The sequence below is a fragment of the Myodes glareolus genome, chromosome 20, assembly GCF_982192425.1.
Source record: "Myodes glareolus chromosome 20, mMyoGla1.1, whole genome shotgun sequence".
Taxonomy (NCBI): domain Eukaryota; kingdom Metazoa; phylum Chordata; class Mammalia; order Rodentia; family Cricetidae; genus Myodes; species Myodes glareolus.
Genome location: NC_142045.1, coordinates 14,038,383 through 14,063,645, shown reverse-complemented (window position 1 = coordinate 14,063,645; position 25,263 = coordinate 14,038,383). Strand labels below are relative to the sequence as shown.

Sequence of the window (25,263 nt, the reverse complement as noted above, 5' to 3'; positions counted from 1 at the left end):
AGACCTAGAACTATAGTTCTACCTTGATCCTTACATGGGATAAATACTATGAATGAATAGAAGTTCACATTAAAGGATGACGTCAAAGCTGAAGTTTAAAGGATAAGTCACATAATGACAGGAGGAAAACATCCTGCTCAGAACAAGCAACATAGGTAAAGAAATCAGGTAGCATTCGTACGACCTAGCTTAGGAAGTACTCTGTGTCACAGAAAGAGCCAAACCTAGGAAAACCAAGGACAGGTAAGATTATGGACCTGTGTTTCGAACCTCAGCTCTACTTATTCATCTTTCGGGAATATGAACATCTTGAATAGACATTTTTAATGATGTTGTGAAATTGTGGACATGATTAGATTTGATCTTAAGATTGTCCTAACAATAACAGAATATATATTTTTGGTGTAATTATTAAATGCAATTGAATAAGAAATATTCATTAGCTTAAACACAATAGTTTTCTGTTCTAAGGTAGGTTTCATTGACATAAATTTACGCATTACCAGTGTGGTCTGCAATATAGATGTGTATATGACAAACAATATGGCATCTGGAAGAAAAGAATCGGCCATTTTTATCATCGCTAATCCTTATTAGTTTCCAAGCTGGAAAATATTTGAGACACTAATAATCTCCAACACCTGGACATGTTAATCACTCAGTTGTTTAGTTTATTCTGGGTACAAAGTGGAGAAGAAATGGTCTGTTATACATCCTTCGCCCATGGAAGTGTAGTGACACGTTGCTTGTCAAGAAAATCTTCCTCGTCCTCATCTGTACTGTAATCACCAAGTGACAGCAAAGATTGCATTTCGGTATTTCTTCCAGAAGCACTGAAAATGCATGGGAAGATCAGAACACAGCATATGGCACCAAGTTTCAGCTTTCATGTGTCTTATGATGAATACTACCTATGCTGAAGCGATTGGAAGCAGGCTGAATGGGGGAGTAAGTTTTCATGCACCTAGGATATATACTAAGTCTCCCCATAATGAGAAATTTTCATTATTTCCTCACTTCCAGGAAACAAAGCTACAACTGTAACAAAGGGAGAGGGTATTTATGGGCTCCAGTAGTGCCCTTCCCTCATGATTTAGAAGAAACTTCTAAAACCTGCAGAGCCTCAGGGTCATCATTAAGAACATTCATCATGATATTGGCTGCTTAAAAGAATCCCAATGAATAGACATACAGATAAATCACTCCCTTGTGTCCAGTACATTAGAACTATAAGTCACTCAAGAGCAACCAAAGCTAAAATTCAATGACACTAATTACTTGCCTGTTTTTTGTTCTTGTTTGATTTGTTTTGTTGTGCATTTTATCTGTAGAGGGATGTGGACTGCCCAAAGTTCTAACACGTGTGTGTCTGTGGTTTAGAAATAAACATAGCTTGTGAGAACAAAATCCTCTGTATTACTCAAGTAATTGGGTCCAAAGTTAACAGGATTTCCAGCCCATGCATGCCAGCAAGTGTGAAAATGGCATCTTTAAAACAATTTTATTAAATCCAAAGCAGGCTCAATCAACAACTCCTTACTCACCTGTGAGCCAGCTGGGAAGAGACTACAAGGGCCACCGGGTGGCTATTGTGTGGTCCTTTTAGTTGTACATCCTGCTTTATATCATGCATCCCTCTGTATTTTTAGTATTAAATTTTTTTTGTGAAATGATTATGAGAACACATATAGATTTAGTTGGGTTTTAGTAACATTTTATGGGAAAATTTACTTCTATGCTATTCACTTTTAAAGGGTTTATTTATATTGACATGCAAAAAGTTCAAGAGCTCAGGCAACGCTTTTCTCCTTCAGAAAGCCAGAGTTACACACTCTTAATTCCCTTAGAGTAGAGCAGTAGACTACAAGTCAATCCTTTATATTTATATTTACAGACATCTTTATTTTGAATATATTTTCAAAAGAAAATTTTGAATTATTTCAAAAGAAAGTTCCTCCTTCAAAACTGCCAGTGCCAAACTCATTGCTTTGTTGAACATGTGTCAAGTTGACCTCTATATCTTTTTAAAGTGATTCCCATTTGCAACGAAGAGTAAAGTTATGCAAATTGAAATTCCAGAGTCAATTTTAAAAAGAAAACTTCTCAATCAATATTCTTGTCTTTAATCTTTACATTGGGTAAGATTCTATTAATGTGAACTATGAAAATGTATTATACTAATTAATTCAAGCAAGACAACTTCCTTTTAATATAATCCTGGGGGGAGGGAGTTACTGCCTTTGTCCCCTTTTAATGACCCACACTACATAGCAGAGAAATGTCTTCCAATTAAATTAACAATTTTATAATTTTTTTACTAAATCACAATACTAGGTCAGCACAAGATCCAAACAAACAAAATGAAAACGGTTATAAACTTCACACATTTGAGCAAATATTCTTATATAGTAAAGAAAACTGATTGGAGCTCATCTGACCTATTATGTGCCATCTTGCTGTGGGACGATCTAGGATTACTTACCTGCTCTCAATTTCACAGTTGTCATCATCACCAGGCGTCTCCAGGAGGTCTGCGGACATCTGATTGAAATTCAGAGAGGAGCGGGTGAAGGCTGGTAGCTCTTCTGAGGGTAGACTCTGAGGCTTGTCTGAAGGATATGAAACATGTGTTTCCATATGTCACTAGCACGTACATTCAAGAAACATGTGAACATCGTATGGTGCTGGAATTTACCAAGGATGAATGACAAGCAGCACACAAAGATGGTCAGCACAGACTTGCTGCCACCCATCAGTTTCTTAATGCTTGTGAGGTGGTTTGATTCCAGAGAGTACAGGGTAAGGTGTACAGTGGTTGGTTAACATGTGGAAAACCCTGGGACCAATAACTAACCTCAAAAGGAAAGAAAAGAAAAGGGAAGAAGAGAAAAAGAGAAAGAGAAATAAACAAAAGTGTGGTGTCAGGTTACCATAATGATAATGATTTTTGAAATACGTGCTGCTTGTGAAATATGCCAAATATCCTGACCATTCACAAAATTCAAAATGAAATGAAGTAATCCCTTGTAACACTAGATCATTGTGCAGTTTGTAAATTGCCTGCACCTTAGTCTTTATTATTTCTGTACTTGTTTGTTCTGCAATGCTCTTCTTTTTTTCTGGCATCTTAGTGTTAGGTGATCTTTTGTATTTGAAGGAGGGAGAGGGGCAGATAAATCTTAAGTCTTCTACCTTTGCATCCTGCTGACATATTGTTTGATGGCTTAAGTATAGACAAATAGTTCGTGAAAAAAATGTTTAGACAAATTCATCTTTATACAAACTGTTACTTGAAATGCAACCTGGAAATAAAGATTTCTATGAGAGATCTCAATTCATTCTTTTATACATTGAAATAACTTAGTGTCTAGGTAGGCTAGGTTGACTCATTATGCAGCACAGGATCACCCTGACTTCACATCCCTTATCTTTACCAGCTGCATGCTGTGGTTAAAGATGTGAGCCAATATGTACTATATATGAGGTAGTAGAGTTAGAATCCAGAGTTTTGTATATGTTAGCACACTACCAACTGAACTATATTCCAGTCCATTAAGCCATCTAAGTTACTATAACATATTATGATGACTTTAGATCATCACCCTCACTGGGTGCTATTCTCTTCCCTTTTATAAAAGTGTCAGATAATTAACTTCCTACTTGGAAGGAATAAGCACTAAACAAACAATATTCTTGCGCTAGACTTAAAAATATTTAGCTTTTGAGAGTTAATAGTAACTTTCAGTTTTTGAGCAAGGAGATTTCCCCCACCAAAACTAAATTACATTGTTCCCACTGAAAGACAGACCTCAATATATTTACAGAATGAAACTTCCATAAAATTATTTAGCTCAGTGATTTTCAAATTATGATACACTTAGATAAATTAAGTTTGAGATTATGTTCTTCCCTCATAATCCCAAAGCAATCAGACAGAGTCACCTAATCTCATTTATATTTGAGGACTCTTGATAAGATTTACTATGAAACAAAACTCCTAAAAGTTTGGGTTATATTAAAAAGAAATACCACCACCCTCACTTGTAAAAATGAGAAATGAGACCCACGCAAAAATAGTCTTTTAGTGCTCACTTCGGCAGCACATATACTAAAATTGGAACGCTACAGAGAAGAGTAGCATGGCCCCTGCGCAAGGATGACATGCAAATTCGTGAAGCGTTCCATATTTTTCACTTACAGGCAAGTGGATCTCTGTGAGTTTGAGGCCATCCTGGTCTACAGAGCAGAGTTCCAGGACAGGCTCCAAAACTACAGAGAAACCCTATCTTGATTTAAAAAAAAAAAACCAAAAAAAAAAATAAAAGAAAGAAATAGAAAAATAGAGGGCATGGTGGGGAGATAAGGGAGGAGGTGGGTGCGTGAATGGGTGTGGTGGTGGGTGTTGAACTATGGGAAAAAACTCACTGTGTTTGTCAAGTTACTGATACTCCTCTAGCTTTATTCCTGTCTACTGAGTTTATAGGCCTCGGGAGCTTGACCTGGCCCTTGTGGGGTGGTTTGAGCCAGTTCAGAGCTAGGGGAAAGGAACTATTGTGTCCTGTACAGGACTTTGACCCCTCAGGCAGAAGTATCACTATGAGAAGGAACTAAAACTGGAGGTGGTGACATATACCTTTAATCCCAGCACCCAGGAAGCAAAAGCAGATCTGAGTTCAAGACCAACCTGGTCTACAGAGTAAGTTCCAAGACAACCAGGAATTACACAGAGAAACCCTGTCTTGGGGAGGGGAGAAAAAAAAAAACAGAAAAAACAAAGGACAAGAAAGCAATGAAAAGGGGCTAAACTTGGGGGAGGCAGGGAGTGTCCTCTGTCCCCTGCACTGGAGCATGTGGAAGAAACTTCCAGAATTTCAATGTGGGATATAGGATTGCACTTGTGGTCAGTGCCCACCTTCAGTTCCTTCCCCAGCACACAAAAACTAAAGTAAAATGGGGGAAAGTCTCAGAAACAACTAAAGGTGCCCCACATATGCTGCACACATATAGCAGAGGTGGTGGCGCTGCTGCTATCAGATGGCAGGAGCTGGGTACCTCAGAATCAGACCCTAACAGAATGGGTCCTGCCCCACCACTAGATTTTTTTTTTGCTAGATTCCTTTCAAGAGTTACCCAAAGGTGCAGACAGTGTATGTTTTATCTTATGTGCACAAATTCAGATGAAATATATGAACGTAAAAGGAGCTATCTGGGAAGAAGGCAGGGTCTGAGAGAAGATGGGACAAGAAGATAATAAAGGAGAAAATATCACAGTGAACATTGTTGCCTTATACAGCTAATACATTTTTCAAGTCATTTTGACTCTCATGGTACCCCAGCCTTGAGCATCTGTAACTTAGAGGAAGAGCTGGCTGTACAGAGCAGTGAGACCTAGTATCCTTACATCAATGCACCATCATCCCAGCCTGCCTATCCTTCCTCCCTCTTACCCCTCCTGTGCAGATACACTACTGGCCTTAACCTTGACCTGAACGTGTGCTCTCTGTTTGCTAGGTTCTCCCCTATGGGTGTAGATCACATGAGTGGGATTTCTGGTGTCAATGTCCCCGGCAATGCTTCCTCGGGCTGGTGCATCTTCATCTATAACCTTGGGCAAGACGCTGATGAGGGCAGATGTTTGGCCCCTTTGGTGCATTCACCAATGTGAAAGTGATTCGTGATTTCAACACCAACAAGTGCAAAGGGTTTGGTTTTGTGATCATGACAAACTATGAAGAAGCTGCAATGGCCATAGCAAGTCTGAATGGCTACCACCTGGGGGACAAAATTTTACAGGTTTCCTTCAAAACCAACAAGTCCCACAAATAACTCGCTCATGCTTTTCTTTTTTCTTTTCTTTTTTTCTTTTTTTGTACGGAATAGATAATTAAGAGTGAAGAAGTTGAAACTTTTTTGTTAGTGTACAACTCATTTTGCGCCAATTTTCACAAGTGTTTGTCTTAGTCTAAATGAGAAGTGCAAAAGGTTTTTATACTCTGGGATGCAATCAACATGTTCAAATGCTTGAAATCCCACAAATGTTAGACCAATTTTAAGTTCCTTAAAATTTCCTTAATAACTTAAGTTATTAAGTTCCTTAAGTTATTTCCTTTAAAGTATATATTAAACCGAAACCTAAATAGACTGCATTGACTAACCATTCCCTCTGGATGGTGGTGGAACTGAAGCATGCTTTAACTTCTAAGACTGTCTAACACCTGTTTCATTTGTTGTCTCCACAGACCAGATTTAAAACGAAACAAAAATCTTTTTTTTTTCTTCTTCTTAGTTTTAGTTCTTAACCTAAAGATGTTAGACAGATGGAGAGTGTGTTTTCTCAACTGCCTCACCATTTTAAGCAGTTTCTGCTTTAGTTGACAGAAAATTTGCCCTCCCCAGCAGGTCCCACTGCTGCCTCTTGCCCACTCAATCCTGGCTCCATGGTGTTGGGAGCAGCAGCAGCAGGGCCCATACTCTGTGGACCCTCCCCAGGAAGGATGATGGGTTCCACATGTTGGGCTTGGCCAGGCCCTCCAGAGGACACAAAGGTGTTTTATAAGCCCAGGCACCAATGAGAACGGACCAAAGAGTTTCAGGGCAGCTCCAGTATATTCCAGAGTCAGATCTGAGCTCCAGGCATGCCTGAAGATGTCCCACTCCTCTGACATCCTGAGTGTCTGTCCACACATTGCATGCATGGTGCCCACACATCAAATACTGTTGTTCATGCAGCCTCTCGAGTTTCCAAGACCGTTTAACCTATCTTGAATGCACAATGATAGCTGTTTTTAATGACACAGAAACATTTGAGCATTGTATTTCTCGCATCCCTCCTGTGAGCACTAGACTTTTTCCAATCTTAGATTTTGTTTTGAAATTTTGCTTCTGTATGGACACTCAGCAGAAAAGTACTTCTTGCCAGTTATCTATTAACAAAAACCTTTGATTTGTAGTTTTAAGATTAGCCCTCAAAGTTCTCTTCATAACTGCCTTGACGCTTGGGGTTCTGTTCTGTTAATTTTCTTTTGCTTTTTTGTGTTTTTTGTTTGTTTTTACTTTTGCATTTAAGACCATTAAATTTGATTTTGTTTTGCTCGAAAAAAAATAGTTTTTCACTACGCAATGATGCTATACCCAAGTTCCTTTAGTTCAAGTGGCTTTGCTACAATGTCTAACTCTTAGGTTTGAGCTATTATCTTCTCCCCCATTAAGCTTTTGAGCTGAAATGTCAAATGAAACATTAACCCTAAGCCACACATTGCACTACATGCCTAACTCCTGACACTAAAGAATTGGAGGACGAGACAGGACCTGTCAATAGTAGAACTAGTAACTAAAAAAAAATTAATTTGGCAGAAAACATACTTTAAGCTCTTGAAAATATACCACACAAATCTTTTCCCTACAAAAGAAATAACAAAACAAGCTACTTTTACAACAACAAAACTAATGTCAAAGATCAACATAACAAAGCAAATTAAAAGGTCACTTATTGCTCACTTGGACCTTTCTCCAGAATAATAGTGAGTTCTAACAAAAGTGTCAGGATAGTAAGTACTGTTAAACATGTCCTGTGGAATAGAGAAGCATCTTCATCATGTTAACTGACTGACTCTGAGCACAGCAGCACATATGTTTAAGAGGTTTTCTTGTTCATGGAGATAATACTGGCATGATTTTTGATAAAGCCACAATGTTTGAATGTTTGTAACTAACTTTCAAATGGATCTTAAACATAAAGAAACACAAAACGCATTCTCTCACTGTATTCTCTCCTTTCCCCATCTTTCTTCCTTCCCTTTGTCTCCCTTTCATCCTCTCTTCTAACTCTCTTTCTCAGAACATACACATATAAATGACTTTGCTCCATTTTTCTTCTATTCTTTTACAATTTTTCGAAAAGTTTTACTTACTTTTTTACTTCAGAAATTCTATCAAATATATCAAAGAAAAAGTGAAGGCTATATCATTAGTAAACTGGTTTTTAAAATCCAGATAGAATTTAAACTTCAAAAAAACACACCAAACTGGTCTTATCCCATAGCTACGCTGATGAATATCTTTAATATGGTGAAGGATGGAGATAGAGACAGAGACCCACATCAGAGCACTGGACTGAGCTCCCAAGGTCCAGTTGAAGAGCAGAAGGAGGTAGAAGATGAGCAAGGAGGTCAGAACTGCCAAGGGTTGGTCCACCCACTGAGACAGTGTGACTGATCTAATGAGAGCTCACCAAGGCCAGCTGGACTGGGACTGAACGAGCATGTGATCAAACTGGACTCTGTGAATGTGGCTGACAATGTTTGACTGAGAAGCCAATGATAATGGCACTGGGATTTGATTCTACTGCATGTACTGGCTTTTGGGGATCCTAGTCTGTTTGAATGCACGCCTTCCTAGGCCTGGATGGAGCGGGGAGGGCCTTGGACTTCCCACAGGGCAGGGTACCCTGACTTCTCTTAGGACTGGTGGGGGAGCAGGACTGAAATGGGAGGACGGGAGGAGTTGGAAATTTTGAATGGTATTATTTTTAAAGCAATACATAAAAGCACACCCAATATAAGTGAAAATAAAAACTTTGCAAAGCAACCATGTTGGTTATTCTTGGCTCTCAACTTGGCTGCGTCTGGATTTAGCTAAAACTCAAGCAGCTGGGTGCACTTGTGAGGGATTTTCCTTGATTGGATCATTTGAGATAGGAATATCGACCTTAATTGAATCTGGGCCACACCTTCTGGTGGCTGCCTATATAGAGGATATAAAAAAGAAAGCTCTCGTTCTGTGCCTGCTGGGCCTCATTCTCACTAGGAAGCCCATTCTTTCACTGGCATTAGAGCCTCCTTCTTCCGACTGCTGGCATATTCTGAAGACCAGAAGAAACATTCAGTCTTATGAACTGAACAATGATCAGACTTTTGGACTTTGTGTTGGAAGAGAGCAACTGGGAGAAGCCCAGATAATAAAGAAACCAAAGGACATATTGGAAATACATTGTTAAAAGAGGATTCAGCTAAAGGAAATAGGTTCCCAGCAGGAGAAAGCAGACTGTAACAGAAACCAATTCTAAGATACAAAAGCAGAATTTTTTCTTTCTGAAAATAAGGAATTTATTCTGTCGTCAGAAAGAAAGGCTGCCACTTTAAGAGTAGTGAAATAGAATCACCCTGGTCCTGTCACTGAGTGGCCAAGGATATGAGGTGAGATGGGCCATGGACTTAGGGGAAAAATGATTACAATACAGTATATGAAAAAAGGAAAGAAAAATGAATAAAACGGTTAAACAAGGGATGTTTAACATATTCTTCCAGGAATGAAGTGTGAGAAATGATAAGGTTGTAAAGTAAGACAGCATCAGATCACATCACAGATAGGATGTGGGAATCCAGAGCCTAGGAAGTCCCTGTGGAAAGGTTAAAAGAAGAGACAACATGCTACTATTCTAAGCTGATCTATCTGTGTTTCCAGTATAAAGTTCTCAGGGGTTTCTAAACTGGACCCACATCAGAAAACAGAGTCCCATAGCCCTCCCTTTGGGGAAAAACAGCAAGACTAGGCTCAGACAACCAAAACTTAGATGGGAATACAGGGACTGAAGACGGTGAGTATCTGCTATTGTGCAAAGGAAAGAAAGTTCAGATATTTTAGCTACATACATTGATTAGTCATAACAGACACAGTGTGTGGCCCAGCATGCTGCCTCTCCAGGTACAGCACTTGCTGAGCCAGCCTGACTCCGAGGCTGAGCAGGAGCACCCATGTTAAGCTGCAGCCAGAGAAGTGGCTTTGCAAGGTTGTCCTCTGACCTCCTGACCTCCACCCTTGTCACGACACACTCCCCCTCCTCCTCCTCTCCTCATCATACATATACCCAAGCACACACAATATATAAAGAAATATTTTAAAAGACATTTCAAAGACAGGTATTTTCAAGAATATCATTATAATAGGCCTTTGGGTGAGGACAGAGAACTTAATCCACAGAATCTTGACCAAGAAAGAAACTGGAAGGAAATCTCGACAAGATAAGAAATGATAACTCACTGAGATGTATTTACTATACTATAGAATAGCACAGGATGTTTTAACGTGTACAAATAAATGATTCTTCATCTTTATTTTAGAGGTGAATTAAAATAGAAAAAACTAAAACAGAAAGACTCAATTTCTTAGTTTTTCCTTTACCAGTTTTCTTATATGTTAAAAAAATGCACAAAAATTAGAATAAACTTTCAATTTTCTACTGTTTCTGGTCTAAAAGGGGTAGTTTTTTATAGTTAACTAGGCCATATTCTGGTGAAAACAGTGTAAGGTTGGAAAGGATTGCCTCAAGAATCCTAACAGCTCAATTTTCCCACAAGATCGCTGTACAGACAATTTCACAAAGATAAAGACAAAAACCCTTCATTACCCTTGAAGGAAATATCAAAAAGATTTTGCTTCTTCAAATAATTTTTCATTACATTTCATTTGTGTGGATTAATACACATGTGTCTATACCACTGCACGCAAAAGTAAGTCAGAGTGAAACTTGGGGAATTCTACCTGGGATGAAATTCTAGTTATCAGTTTTAGTCAAGTGACTTTATACATGGAGACAAAAATGCTGGCCCTAAATATGTGGGTTCTTATGTCAAATATTTTTTGAGTATTACATGGGTTGAAAAGGACCAGCTTTTCTGTGTGTTCAGAAACCATACATTTTATAACTACTTTTGTGTGGTATTGGGGATATCTAAGGAAACAGACACATGGGAAGGAAATGTCTTTTTTTCATTTGCTTGTTGTAGGGCAAGATGTAAAGACTGAAGCAGAAAACAGTTTTTTATAGCATTTCTGAAGTCAAGGCTATCATTTACCTGCAAGGTTTTTCAGTGTGTTTAATTCTTTCTCCAAACTATCTAAGGCTTGCTGATCTGCCGCGCTATCTAGGAAAGGCTCATTCTGGTCAGTGACGTCTATGTATTCAATTTCTGAAATTTCAGAAGCTGCTCTGGATAGGGATTGAGCCGCTACACTTCTTGGTCGAGGATAAGAGGACAAACGAGAGCCGGAGTCTTTCCGAGCGGAACCGGAAACAGGGAAGTTCACTGTAGAAGGTCTCTGTGATTTCCGACCTGCGACGAGAAAAGGAAGCAGACAACTGCCTTAAGAGTCCAGGTTTGTATCGTTTGTTTAATTTAGTGTGTTCATGCATATGTATGTGTGAACACACACAAATGTGTGTACTTCTGAATGGAGACTGGAGTTCTCATCATTAGGAACACCATCCAACTCATTTTGAGTGAAATCCTCTCATTGGCTTAGGTTTACCAACTAGGGTTCAGTGTTTGGACAGTGAGTACTACTGTTGTTCTTTATAGCAACCATCCTAGCTCCCATCCCTGGAGAAAAAAGCATACACCAGTATGCCTGACAGTTTTACATAGGTTCTAGGGTCAAACTCAGGACCCAGTAGAAGACACACCCTTTATTGACTGACCATCCACCATGCACCAGTCCCATTGTATGTTTATAATACAAATGACTACAGTCCTGGACACAAAGCATCCAATAATTCTGGTGGTTTTTGGCTGTCACTTATTTGAGCTACCTGCAGTTAATTAATTCCAAATTACATTCACAGTGACATAAAGAACTCCGCTGAGTCATTTTTCAATACTGAGGAAAAGGTAATCTAATCTACAGCAGTTTAGGCAAAATGCCCATCCGATAAGGCAGCTTCAGGCAGCCTAGCATACATTCTCCATTCCAGTCCATCTGACAGCCGGATTCCCTTATGTGTTTCTTCTTCCCGTTCTTATTCTATAGTGAGTATGTGAACACTCTCATGAGCATCTGGTTGTAGCATGTAAATAGTTCATAACAACTCACCATAACTCACAGAGGGTACTGACTTTAAAGAACATTGCAGAAATCAGTTTTAGAAATGGTTTTGCTTAATGAAATTATGAATAAATTAACTCTCTGACCCTTTTGTGACTGTGCAAAAAAGTAAGTTTTAGACAAATTCAATCAACAGGCATATGCCTATGTATTGATTCTTGTTAAAATGCCCTCAAGGAATAGTTAGATGATCAGAACTGAAAAGTGGTCTCCCCTTTATTGAATGTGGAACGATTTAATAAGTCATTCATAGTCAGAAAGGAGCATTCTGTCCCCTTGCCCAGCACTGTGCCATGCCCCAACAGAACAGCAGCAATGGTAGTAATTTTTTACAGAAATCAAATGTCCTGGATTGTCAAGAAGTATTGTTCTTTTTTCTGTGTTATGATGCTGCATCAAATGCAAATTTTAAAAGAATTTATATTGCTTATTGAAATATAGCAAATAAAAGGAGAAAGTTATTAGTAAGGTCTGATATTTTGACAACAGCAGCAACAACAGCAAAGGGAAGTGAGAAAAGTACCGAATTACATGGATGCCCTTCAGATAACTCAGGACTGCATTGACTGGCATTGCCAACAGCAGCTGGTTACCACTGAATTTGAAGCTAATTGATCCCAGTTGAAAGAAAATGTACCCAGGGGATAGATCAGATATGCTCACCACAGAGCAAAAGGACATACCATCTTTCCTGCTGGAAATATGCTCCACTGTAGTTTGGAGTCACCAAAACACAGAGATTTTATTTATTTCTTTATTTTCTTTGAGGTAGACTTATCATTCACTTTAGAATTTTGTTCATGTACATATTAATATCATTGTTAAAGTTAATACTCAACACGACATGAAAGATACCACTGATGAAAAGTGACAGTTGAAGGCATCATCCCCTACAAAGCACACACACACACACACACACACACACACACACACACACCTACCTGTCCTTTAGAGCAACTGGTGCCATCATCAGCAATGGAGGATCAGAACATGATTAATATTGATTGATTCCAGTCAGATTCTAGATACAATACATTCTCTATGGTGATGGTTTAATTATATTCTCTATGCTTAGTATTGAAACTAGGCTAACTATTGAAAAGGCAAAATGCAATGATAGTACTGGACAGAAAACTATTAACACATAAATCAATCACCAAATAATGTTTAACTAATGTTACTGCTATTCTGTGTGTAACATAGAATTTGATGACACAATTATAGCATATGCTTTGGAGTAGCATTTTTCTTTCCGCATACAGGGGAAATGGGTCAATATAGAATATTTTCTTCAGCCACTCATATTTTTGAGACAGTATTTCTCACACCGATTCAACTTAGACTGGCTGGCCACACTAGCTCCAGGGATCGTCTTGTCTCTCCTTCTCTAGTGTCTGGGTTATAGGAATATTCTGTTGTCCCTGACTTTTATATGAATTCTAGCATTATACTCATGTCTCCTTGCAAGCATGGAAAGAAATTTATCAACTGAACTATTCTCCAGCCTCCTTTGGGTAGCATCTTAGTAACCTTATTTTTATCAAAGAACCCAATACTTTAACCGTGAACTACATTTTCAAAATTGTAATACTTGTTACTCTGCATATTTCAAAGCATTACTATTAAAAATAGAAATATTTTCTAAGATTTCTAGGAACATGTAAGCATGGGTTATTGGGGAAATACTTAGCTAGGTTGCTAAGAAACTTATTATACTACTCACTGAGTCAGAAATCACCTTGTGATTTAACACATAACCTAAATCTCACCCACAAAATACAGAATTAGTGTAAGGTCTTAAATTTCATCCAACTCTGAGAACAAGTGAATTAATATTTAATTCAATGATAAAAATAATTTATTAATTCCTAAATCTGCCAAATCATCTATCCAAATCAAGATATGCTAAAACAAATCAAATATTGTCCCTGATGTCAATTTGCACCAAAACACCAGAACCAGAACCAGCCTTCACCACTGAGGAGTCACCAAAGAGTAAACAGGCGACTACTTGCTTTCTGACCAAGTAAGAATACGTGAGAAATATAAGTTGTGTTAGACCATGGCTTCTAGGAGAAAGAAGAGAGTGGGTGGAGGACTTGGGGAGCAGCAATATGTAGGGTGGCCTCAAAGACCTCTTTGAGGCATCTGATCTGAGATTGAAAGCATCCCCAGGAGGATCTAAGGATGGAGTGGGAGTTTGCAAAGCATCCTGTATGAAAGAAAGAAACACATTCCTAAGCTAAAAATAATCGTGTGATCTGCCTTAGAACATAGAGGAGCCGGGGAGAGACCAGGCTGGGAGGAGATGCAGTGGGGAGAGTAGAGGGAGCCCATCAGGTCAGAGCTATTCCTCAGGAAGAAGGTTTTGTGTGTGTGTGTGTGTGTGTGTGTGTGTGTGTGTGTGTGTGTATGTGTGTGTGTGTTACCTCCCAGAGGTAGCCACAGTATGCTTTTGTGTGTGTGTTACCTTCTACAGGTAGCTGTAGTATGCTTTGTGTGTGTGTGTGTGTGTTATCTTCCACAGGTAGCCGTAGTGTGCTTTGTGTGTGCGTGTTACCTTCCACAGGTAGCTGTAGTATGCTTTGTGTGTGTGTGTGTTACCTTCCACAGGTAGCTGTAGTATGCTTTTAGTCAACTAAATGTCACGACCTTTGTTCATGTTAAAATATAAGCCCCATAAGTTATACAATATATCCACTAATCTCCTGGCTGAAAGCATAAACAATCCATTCACTTATTATAAACAGATTTTGTTAGAAAATTAATCATATTGAAAGAGTTTTCCAAAAAGTAAAAAGGGAAGTTGGAGCACAAGCCAAAATTTAACACAGTACTGGCTGGTTCTGTGTGCCAGCTTGACACAAGCAAATGTCATCAGAAAGGAAGAAGCCGCAGTTGAGAAAATGCCTCCTTGAGATCCAGCTGTATGGCATTTTCTTAATTAGCGATCAGTGTGGAAGGGCCCAGTCCATTGTGGGTGGTGCCATCCTGGGTGGGTGGTTGTGGGCTCTCCAAGAAAGCTGGCAGAGAAAGCCTGTGTAAGCAAGCCAGTAAGCAGCTGCCCTCCCTGGCCTCTGCATCAGCTCCTACCTCTTGGATCCTACCCTGTTTGAGTCTTGTCCTGACTTCCTTCAGTGGAGAGCAACAAAATGGAAGTGTAAACCAAATAAACCTTTTCCAATCCAACTTGCTTTTAGGTCATGGTGTTTGGTGAAAGCAATAGAAACAGACACCTACAGAGCACTCATTAGGAGAAATGAAAGTTTAAGTGGCTAAATTTGGGCTGCATTTGGGGGAGGGTAGGTAGCATTTACAAATGAATAGATGAAGCTAGTGCAAACCAACTTGAGTTAAGTGTCGTGCTGAGGATGTCCCACAGTGTTGCATACAGTCACAGGAAGTTTTGAGAAAGGCTGAATGAGGAAGAGACTTGTCTCTAAACATGTATGTGTTCTATACGTTTTACCTTCGCAGATATTCAAGACATTTTGGCAATTAAAATTCCTACCTACCCTGGCATTAGTTCAGAGTATAAAATCTCTGTTGCTTGCTTCACTGCCAAGAGCATTTAATTTTATTTCAGGGCACTACATCTGTTCAGAACCCATTTCCCAACTCCCTAACTGGTTACTGTTATTACTTAAAGACTCAACTAAAATGTCATATGATCTCTAATATCTGACATACCCATTTTATCATCTCTTCCAAAAACTACTGTGTGTGCATGCCCACACACCCTATTATAACTAGTATACTATAATTTAATTTGTATGTCCTTATATCAAGCAGTTTTCTCAAAACAGAACTTTTGAAGATTCTACAGTAACACGACAGAGAGTGACTGACAGATGCAGATCATCAGGTGTCTTAATTCTGTATAACTCAACACCTTTAATGATGAGATCAGTAAATTTGCATTGCCACATGTTTTCTAGTTGATGTTGACACTGACATCTGGGAACCTCTAGATGGCCTCTAAGCTTAGTTTCTAGCCGCTGCCACTGGAGGTAAAATGGCAGTGGCTGGCCTAGGACAGGTGCTGCATTCAAGGTGTTTCATGTGAGTTACTCACTGAAGGATCTGCCCCCAGATACCTAAAAGCATTTGGCTGTTTACTTAGGAAGATGTGTCTTTGTAACAGAGTTCTCACAGCATGTGTCTAAATGTATTTTCAACAATACACAGGGACTTAATACACAGTTCCTTCTCCCTGTTCAGGAGGCAGGAAGCAGAATACTTGAGGCTGCTTTTCAATTTGATGTGACAATAGGCATCTAATTATAGAGCTCTAAAAATTTTAATCACAAATCGATAGTTTGATACGGAAAATTTTAAGTCTGACAGAAAATCACCACAAATTCAAATGGAAAGGATCTACACTAGCTGGAGGACTTAGGGCAAAAGAAGATATATAAATCTTACACATATGAACAACTCATATGTAATTAATTTTTTTCTTGAAAAATATTTTTTCTTTTCTTTTTCTTTTGTTTTTTTGAGACAGGGTTTCTCTGTGGTACAGTCCTGACTGTCCTAGAACTCAGTCTATAGACCAGCCTGGCCTCGAACTCACAGAGATTCACCTGCCTCTACCTCCCTAGTGCTGGGATTAAAGGCACGTGCCACCACCACCCATCTTGAAAAGAGTTTTTAAACCAAAGCAAATAGCATTCTTGTCAAGTGTTCCTCCTAAATTGCAATCTTGCTGAGACCAGGAACAATACCCATGCATCCCCTGTCCCCAGACCCTCACATGGTGCTAACATGCTACACATAACTGTGCTGAACTGATTTAATTTTTTCTTTTAGCTATATATTACAAGTACATACGAAATGCAGAATAAAGCAGATGTACTTTAGCATGTAAGATGGAATAAGAGTAATATGCCAACCCTACTGGAGGTAAATGCAGCAGGAAAATAACTATAAGAGAGAGCCAACCTACATATAACTGTGTACACATAACACACTAAGTAAATAAGTGTAATTATAATCTTTACAAATAAAAGAACCCAGTGTAAAAATATAGAATGCTAAATTTAAGTCCAAACGATAACAATCCTGGTCCTAAGATGCAGCCTCAATAAAAGTTCAGTGATTTCACAAATGAGTATAGATAATCACAAGATCTGTAGGTCTCTTTCAAGTCTCTCTCCTCAGGACTTGAAAAATCCTAAGGAATAGGAAGCAGAAAGAGTGGGAATCAGAGGGTCTGGAGGACACCAGGAGAACATGTCCCACTGAATGAGCTAAGCAGGGCACATATGGGCTTACAAACCCTGAAGTGGCAAGCATCTGGCCTGCAAGGGTCTCTGCCAGGTCCTCTGCATATGCATTATGGCTGTTAGCTTGGTGGTTTATAGGACTCCTAACTGTGGGAGCAGGTGAGATTTTCACTTTTTTGTCTGCTCCTCGGATTCCTTTCTTCCTGTTGGGTTGCTTTATCCTAGTCCTGCCAGCTTTGGTGTGAGGGCTTTTGCCTTGTCTAATTGTGCTATTTTGACTATTTGATTGTTGGCTCTTGGAGGCTTATTCTTTTCTGAAGGGGGACAGAGGGGACTGAATCTAAAAGAGCTGGGGAAGAGGGATTTTGTAGGAGTAAAGGGAGGGGAAAATGTGGTCAAGACGAATTGTATGAGAAAAATATATTTTCAATTAACAGAATAAATCAAGTAAAGCATATGAAATAAAGCATAGAAGCAGCAAAACTGTAAAGAACTTTATGGATATTCTTTGAGGGTTGCTCAAAGCATGCCATATTCTGAGCTATATCTGTAATATAATTCATAATATGTTACTGTGGAAAATAGCTAGACAATATAATCTATCTTTGAGAGAAATAATGAGTTCATTTGTTGGCTAGATTTTCTGCCTTTAGATTTTGGAGTGGACTATAATGGGAAAGAAAAGAAATTCCGGATGACTAATAATTTGGCAAGAATCAAACAAGCAAACAAAGGAGGCCAGCGACATGATACTACTGCTTTCCCAAAAAGACTGTACCTGTCTTTTGCTGTTGTGGATTTGGATGTGGATTTTCAGCACTCGGCAGATCATACAAGGCAGCTGCACTACCAGCATGCTCACTTAAGCTGCTGTCTGGGATCCACACTTTGTCTTCTGAAACAGAAAGATGATAATGTAAAATAAAGTATAAAATAAGGTAAAGTCCACAACCTTTAATGTTCAGGGAACGTAGTAGAAGAGACATGGACGGAATGTTAAAGCCAGAAGATGGGGAGAAGGAGCGTAAAATGCTCTTCTTCATCTGATGCAAACATTGCACTCAGGACCTGACAAGAACTGATTTTATCTTTCTCTATTCTATATACCTTTCTTTACTTCTAACTCCATAACCTGCCGTGTCACTGGGTGGCTGGCCCCTGATGTCATCCTCTCCTCCTCCTTTGGCTCCCTCATCTTCGCTTCCCAGATTTCTCCTCCTATTTATCCTCCTTGCCTCCCAGCCCCACCTATTCTTTCTCGTGCTTAGCTATTGGCTCTTCAGTTTTTTATTAGCCCAATAGGGTATTTTAGACAGGTAAAGTAACACAGTTTCGAGAATTAAACATATGCAACATAAAAGAATGCAACACATTAAACAAATATCATTTACATTATTAAATATTCCACAACATATAGGAATGTAACCCATCTTAAATTAATCCCATAACAGTAGACTTCTTCTGGAGAAGACAGACAGGTAAGAAGTCAAGAGGGTATTCCCAGACTGTTGATCTGCCTGAATCATAAGAGAATTCCTGGGATTCAGCTTTTGTGGGTAGCCACTCATATTAAGGTTGACTCCTTAAAAATAAGCCACATAAAATGTCCATAAAAAGCCATATTAATAGCCTTAACAAGAAAGGGTTGCTTTCCTTTATAAACACAATATATTAACAGTAATTTTCTAACTATTTTCCCTAGAGATTGAGAAGTATGGCACATACATAAAAGAAAAGATAAATATATAGTGACTTACATAGTCTCATCTTATTTTTTACACTTTATTTTATAAAATAAAAATTTTCCACATTCTTCCACATGATAGAACTTGGAACACTGTGCTAAATGAAATATACTGGTCCACTTATATGTATTAGTTAAGCAGAATAAGAAAAATAATACAAGAAGACCAAAGAATGGTATTAGCTGGGGGTTAATGAGAGGCTAATGAGTTATGTTTAATGAGAATAGAGTTTTGATTTAATAAGATAAGACGTGTTCTAAAGACAAATGGTACTGATGTTATAAATCATTATGAATGTAAACAGTATCACTGAGTTGTACACTTAACAACAGTCAAAAAGCAAGTTTAAGTTATTTGTGGTTTAGAACAATAAATGACAATACAAATATTTCAGAAGAAACAAATTACAAGTAAATCTTAGAAATTAAGGAGATTTTGATATTTTTATGAGTTGTTTTAAGACAAAATTTAAAGTGCCATTATATATTGCTTAGGTGATGAAGTGCTATGGAGATTTACTATTTTGTGACATTGAAATGAACAATGCTTTTAAATTCTTAACATGATCTTCCTCCTACATTATTGTTGTCCCTTCCTTCCTTTTTGATTAGAGTGGCCCAAAGCTCATCTGATTCCTGATCAGAATTTACCTGTGAGTGTGATCTTGGAACAGGAATTGCTGCCTCGTATGCTGGGTGAAGGGAGGGAGCCGAGTCTTTCATTCTTACCAGCTGTAAAGAACTTCTCAAGTCCTTGATACCGTTCATTTACAGGTTTTTTTCTGAGGGCTATCTCTTGTAACAGCTAGAGAACAACAGTTAACAGACTGTTTACTTTCTAGCTCATTAAAACAAAGTCATGCATTCATTCATTGAGCAACTTACTATGACCTTGACCCCAGTTCAGCTGTAGTAACTTTTACAATGTAATAGAGAAACAAAACTATACAATATTTAGATCCAATTGGTAAGACAGGTAAAGCTGGAATTATAAAGTAAAAGTTGTCATTAATCCAAAAAGGATGAAAGTTTACAAAATAAAACATATTTATTCTTTCTGTCCTCATTCTTTTATTTTCTTCCCTTAGTCCAAAGATTTTCTATATTCCTATTATTGCAACCCTTTAAGACAGTTCCTCATGTTAGGGTGACTCTCACACATAAAATGAATTATGTTGCTACTTCATAACTGTAATTTTGTTTGCAATGACTGGTAATGTAAATATCTGATATTCTATCCCTGTGAAAAAGTCATTTGACCCCCTGGGAGTCTGAACACACAGTTTGAAAACCACTGTCTTGGTACATTTTCACATAAACTCTGCTGGAATGAGGAAACTCTTACATATGCCTCAGAACTAGTGTCTCTGTTTATAAAACCAGTTTCGAAGATGAAGTATAATTGATGTGGGATGTCCTTCACTAGACACACAAGAACAGAATCTGATGCAGAAGCCATGAAGGGGTGCTCCTTCCTGACTTGCTCCTCATGGCTTACTTAGACAGTTCTCTTATAAAGCACAGTACCTCCAGCCTAGGGATGACCCCAACCCCTCCCCCATCAGACACTAATAAAATGCCTTACAGTGAGATATTAAGGAGACATTTTCTCAATCGAGGTTTCCTCCTTTCAGATAACTCTAACTTGTATCTAGTTGACATAAGACTAACCAGCATACATAGCAAGATCATTAATTTAGAAAATATGAATCCTAAGAAGGAACAAGTAATCCATAAGTAAGATGCCTAGATAGGTTTATGATAAAGTGTGAATAATTATCAGTACTCAACAACTCCTGGTTCAGTGTAATTAATATTTAAACATACTTTGTAACTAAGTGATCAAGTCCACACCACGATTCCTATAACCCAAAAAATAATAACTTAAAGATCACTTTTGAACCTCCTCAGATAAGGCTGGCAACCAGTAATGTATGTCATTCAGAAATCCTAGTTTAGTTCCTAGGCTATTGTTTGCAGCTGTCCCAAATATCAATCAGCTGTACTGATGTGCACACATCAATTATGCTATCATCAATCTAAAATGTGTTTTTAAACTCTGAGTTTGGAGTTCAGAAATTTGTAAAGGTGATATTCTGTTTTCTATTTTTTCTCAAACTCACGGAGCTTATTAGTGACAGCTTCAGAACCAGAAAAACCCTGGACCTCCAACTAGCCCATGTTCATCTTCAATTCCGCCATAAAATTCTAGACCATAATTCAATAGACTGTTCTACTTTACAAAGACTGAAGTCCAAATATAAATACCTTACATTCAATTTGACTATCAGGAAACAACCAAAATAACCCATATTTCTTGAACTTGGATTGTATTCTTTAACATAGTAGACTTCTACATGATTTCTGGTAAGAGAATGATTTCCACTGTGCCAAAGGGGAGCTTGCAAGTTCAGGTATTTGCATTAGGGATGAAAAGTGAATGGAGTTTTCTCAGTGTCTGAAAGCAACAATTCATACTTCATCTCCAAAGCACCAACTTTTCTGATGTCTACTCATGAATGTTCTCTTTATTGAACAGATTTCTGATTATGTCTTTCTGTTTCTCCAATCCTTTCTCCTTATCATCCAGTTTACCCCAGAGACTAGCCTCGTCAGCTACTGAATGAAGGTGCTCCTCCAATCTCTCAGGTTGAAGTTATTACTATCAGAAGACGTTTTCTGTGACACAATTTACGCTGTTTTGTTCCTTAGTGATTGCACTGAAGTTCATTCTGTGTTGTGTATTTTATTGACAAACACCTATGAGAAAAGTTACTTCTCTCACCTGGAAAGACAAGGTCAAAAGCACAGGGCTCCACAAATTTATACTTCAATGTTGCCAACAATGGCTTAGACTATGCCCTAGAAGATTAAGGATAGCCTCTGGCTACTTTAGAATAACGAAGGGATGATTAGTCTATATTGTGACCAAACCAAAATTGTTGGCATAGCAGATTCCTTGAAACAACCACATGGAAAACACTAAAAAATACTTTGGGAGACCCTCTGTAAATCTGTAATCAGCATATTTTTATAAAATATACTGAGCATCTAGGAATAAAACAGTTTTGCTAAGTGATAATAAATGTTACTACTTAAGAAAAGCACATATTATGTAGGGTAGTATTAAGAAGAATTCAAAAATGTAATTAGTAACACTTAAAGATTTCATTTAAAAATTTGAACTCAAACTTGAATATATATAATACCTTACTTGGTCACACAAGCTAGTATCCGTAATTTAGTTAAAAACACTGAAGACCAGCAAAGGGGTTAAATAAACCTTCTTTGATCCTTTATAGGTGAGATAATCATGTGTATTTTGGTGGAGGTGGCATGTTCATTTCCCAGCCAGCCAGACTCCCAAAATAATCACACAGAAATTATATTATTTGAAATGCTGTTTGGCCAATCGCTTAAGCGTATTGCTAGCTAGCTCTTACATCAAGAATTAACCCATTTCCATTACTTTATATTTTATCATGAGGCTCGTGGCCTACTGGCAAGGTTCTGTCTCGTAGCTCACATCTTTCCCCCCTGGCGGCTCCATGGCAGCTCCCTGAATCTGCCTACTCTCTGTATATATCTTTTCCAAACTGGTTATATTCTGTTAAGCTATTGGCCGAAAGCAGCTTCTTAATTCATTAACCAATAAAAGCAACACATATACAGTAGGACTTCCCACACCATTTTGGTATTAGTAAAGTCCATAAAATGCATGCTTTTATTATTATTTATAGTACATCTACATAAATTTAATACATGTTTGCAAAAATGTCATGTTTTTCCTCTATGAATTCCTAAGTAGTTAATTTGTACAAGGACAGTTCTATTTCATTTTAACTACTATATTATTTTTATCATGACAGTTACCACAAACTATGTATTTCTTTCAAAATACCCCTTAATAGGATAATGGAAAATGCACTTTATTATTTAATGAAAATATCTGTATATTTATGTTTACTATATCAACTGAGTATCTGAGTTCTTCAAAGCCATTTGACTGACTTATTGGCTTTTCGTAAATAAGTTACTATAATTGGTTCACTGTTTTTTTCTGATTCCTGAGTTTATACTATGAAAAATGGTGATTTTCAAATTTCTCTATCAAAAGCACACAGGTCTTTATTTTCATTTTAAATATTGAGAAGTGAAACGACTAGGGTCTATGTATATTAAGACTTTTCTTGGTCAACCATTCCATGGAGAAAGATGGAAGGAATTAATGAGAGAAGACCAAACTTACTGTTATAACAACCCTGCCTAGCAACAGAACGACTTCCCCAGTAACAGCCACCTGGCAATCCTAAGGAAAAGCGCACAAGATGTGATCAATGCTTGTACATTCTACCTCTTGACTTTAATACTTCTTGCACTGGAGATAAAGTTTCCAACATAGGAACTTTGGAAGAAAGAAGTAAACCACACCATATGGCGTCTGTCTCTTTAGATTATTAAATGTATTCACGCTAAATTTTCATAAGTTGCATCGATTGATAATCTATGTCTCTTTTCAAAGTTTTGAATTATTTGAAAATATATCAACCTAATAACAGTTTAAAATGATATCTGATTTCAATTAACTGTATACATTTTTGTACTTCTTGTTCCAGCCTGCACATCCAGAATTGTGTCTTACTAATCTTTGTATACTAATAACAGTTTCTAGTTTTGTTGCAATATTTCCTTCTTATCATCACTGTTTCTTTCTAAATACATTGAATTTAGTTTATTATTGAGTTTAATTACTTTTAGTGCCAGGTTCATGATTCATTGATTTATTTTTTGCTTTCTTTCTTTCATTGATTTCTTTTTTAGAATATGTATTTTTTTTTACTCACAGTGGCTTTATACTCCCACCAAAAACTTATACTTGAGCTTAAAAGTATTTTACACTGAAAATGGGCTTAATACATCTGAGCTCTCAAAATTATACTTTATCTAGATGTCAACAGTAACTAGAAGCCTCTGTGGATCTTACTAAATATTCCAAGACAATGAAAATTAAACTTCACAATTGAAATATGGCTCTAATAAATGTGTAATGCTTTTAACGGAATAATAAAGGCATAATTTGTAAACAAAACCATGGTAAGAGACCATCTGTACACATTTTGTAGTAATTAGTTTTTCAACTTTACATATGAGATCCTTTCTGAGAAAAAAGAGAAGACCGAAAAACAGACTAAAAGAAAGAAAAGTGGAGTGATCCAAGATTTCAGCCATCTGTGAACCTTTTATGGTCTCAGGGATGCTGTCAGAAGGCTCCAGATATTTTGCTCTGAGAACTGGATTTTATATTCTCAAATGCATTAGATGTCAGAGTGCAAAGTCCATATCAGCTCCCTGAGCCACTTTCAACTGAGCTTTCTGAATCACAGATAAGGTCAGATTCTCCCCCACACAGCTAGCTTTCCCTGAGTGCAAGACTCCTTGCCTATATGAATAGATGTGTCAAACCGTCTTCACAGTGGCCTGTGGAAATTGGGAAGATGAATTCTTGTTGGTTTTTTTTTTCTCTCTTTGCTGAAATCCACACCATTATCTACTGCTTTCTTTGCTGGGGCAATAGGAAGACAAGTTCATTTGAAGTGAGACCTTCTGTGGTCAAACCACTGCTGGGTAACTTGTGGAAATGTCTTTCGGGAAGGAATTTGGGTTTACACCCCTCACATACATCAGGGCATTACTGGGAATGAGCAACACTAGTACATATATCCTGGTTTGGAAATTGCAGCAAGAAGGTACATCCAACTCGATAGGTACACAGACCTATGCAAAAACTACAGCTTTAAGGTTCCATTCCTGTGTCAGATATTTGATAGACCTGGCCCAGGTCTGTACAGGTCAGTTTCCTTTCATCCTGTTGCTCCTGTGGTTATTTCTCTCAGTTCGAGATACCTCCCACAGTATCTGAGAAAATGTACAAATATCTGGGATTTTGAAGAAGTCTCAGTTCCAATTTTATATTTCAAAAGCACTACCTTTATGATAGGACGGTGCACGCACACACACACACACACACACACACACACACACACACACACAAATCCTGTCTATCCCAAACAGAATTAGCATGTACTCAAGTTTCATTCCCCCATATGTTTTGGTTATGGTTTCTGTTTAGGCTGCACAAATGGACTTTCAATTTTAAGGCTTAGGAACGGGTTGATTTACAAGTCATTTAGTACTAATAATTACAGCTACAATAGATCTCTACTAATTACAATGGAGATTCCAAAACAGTTTAAAAAGAGGCATGAGTGCAAAGAAGAGCTACTTTGTTTGCTCCACTACTTCTTCCTTAGCCATATTCCTGAAATCAGGATTCTTTACCTGCATCATAGCCAGTGGTCCTTTTTATGCACCTTAACTGATAGTGCTTCCAACAATAAATGGATTGATGCA

At 37.9% G+C, this 25,263-nt stretch overlaps 1 protein-coding gene and 1 non-coding gene across 7 annotated transcripts in view; one reads left to right on the top strand and one right to left on the bottom strand.

The window, feature by feature from the left end:
- Positions 1-650: 650 nt before the first annotated feature.
- Positions 651-25,263, bottom strand: part of Zbbx (zinc finger B-box domain containing) — an 89,918-nt gene continuing 65,305 nt past the window's right edge. For all 6 annotated transcript variants that reach the window (XM_048424751.3, XM_048424753.3, XM_048424754.3 and 3 more), the window contains 5 exons: positions 19,504-19,657; positions 17,887-18,003; positions 10,854-11,111; positions 2,483-2,609; positions 651-833 (listed from right to left, as the gene is read on the bottom strand). In XM_048424751.3, coding sequence (XP_048280708.3) covers positions 707-833; positions 2,483-2,609; positions 10,854-11,111; positions 17,887-18,003; positions 19,504-19,657 — 783 coding nt within the window. In that variant the 3' untranslated portion in view covers positions 651-706. The remainder of the gene's footprint in view (positions 834-2,482; positions 2,610-10,853; positions 11,112-17,886; positions 18,004-19,503; positions 19,658-25,263) is intronic.
- LOC148118777 (U6 spliceosomal RNA) lies at positions 4,085-4,191 on the top strand. Its single transcript, XR_015735806.1, has one exon. It is a non-coding gene; the product is annotated as a U6 spliceosomal RNA (small nuclear RNA).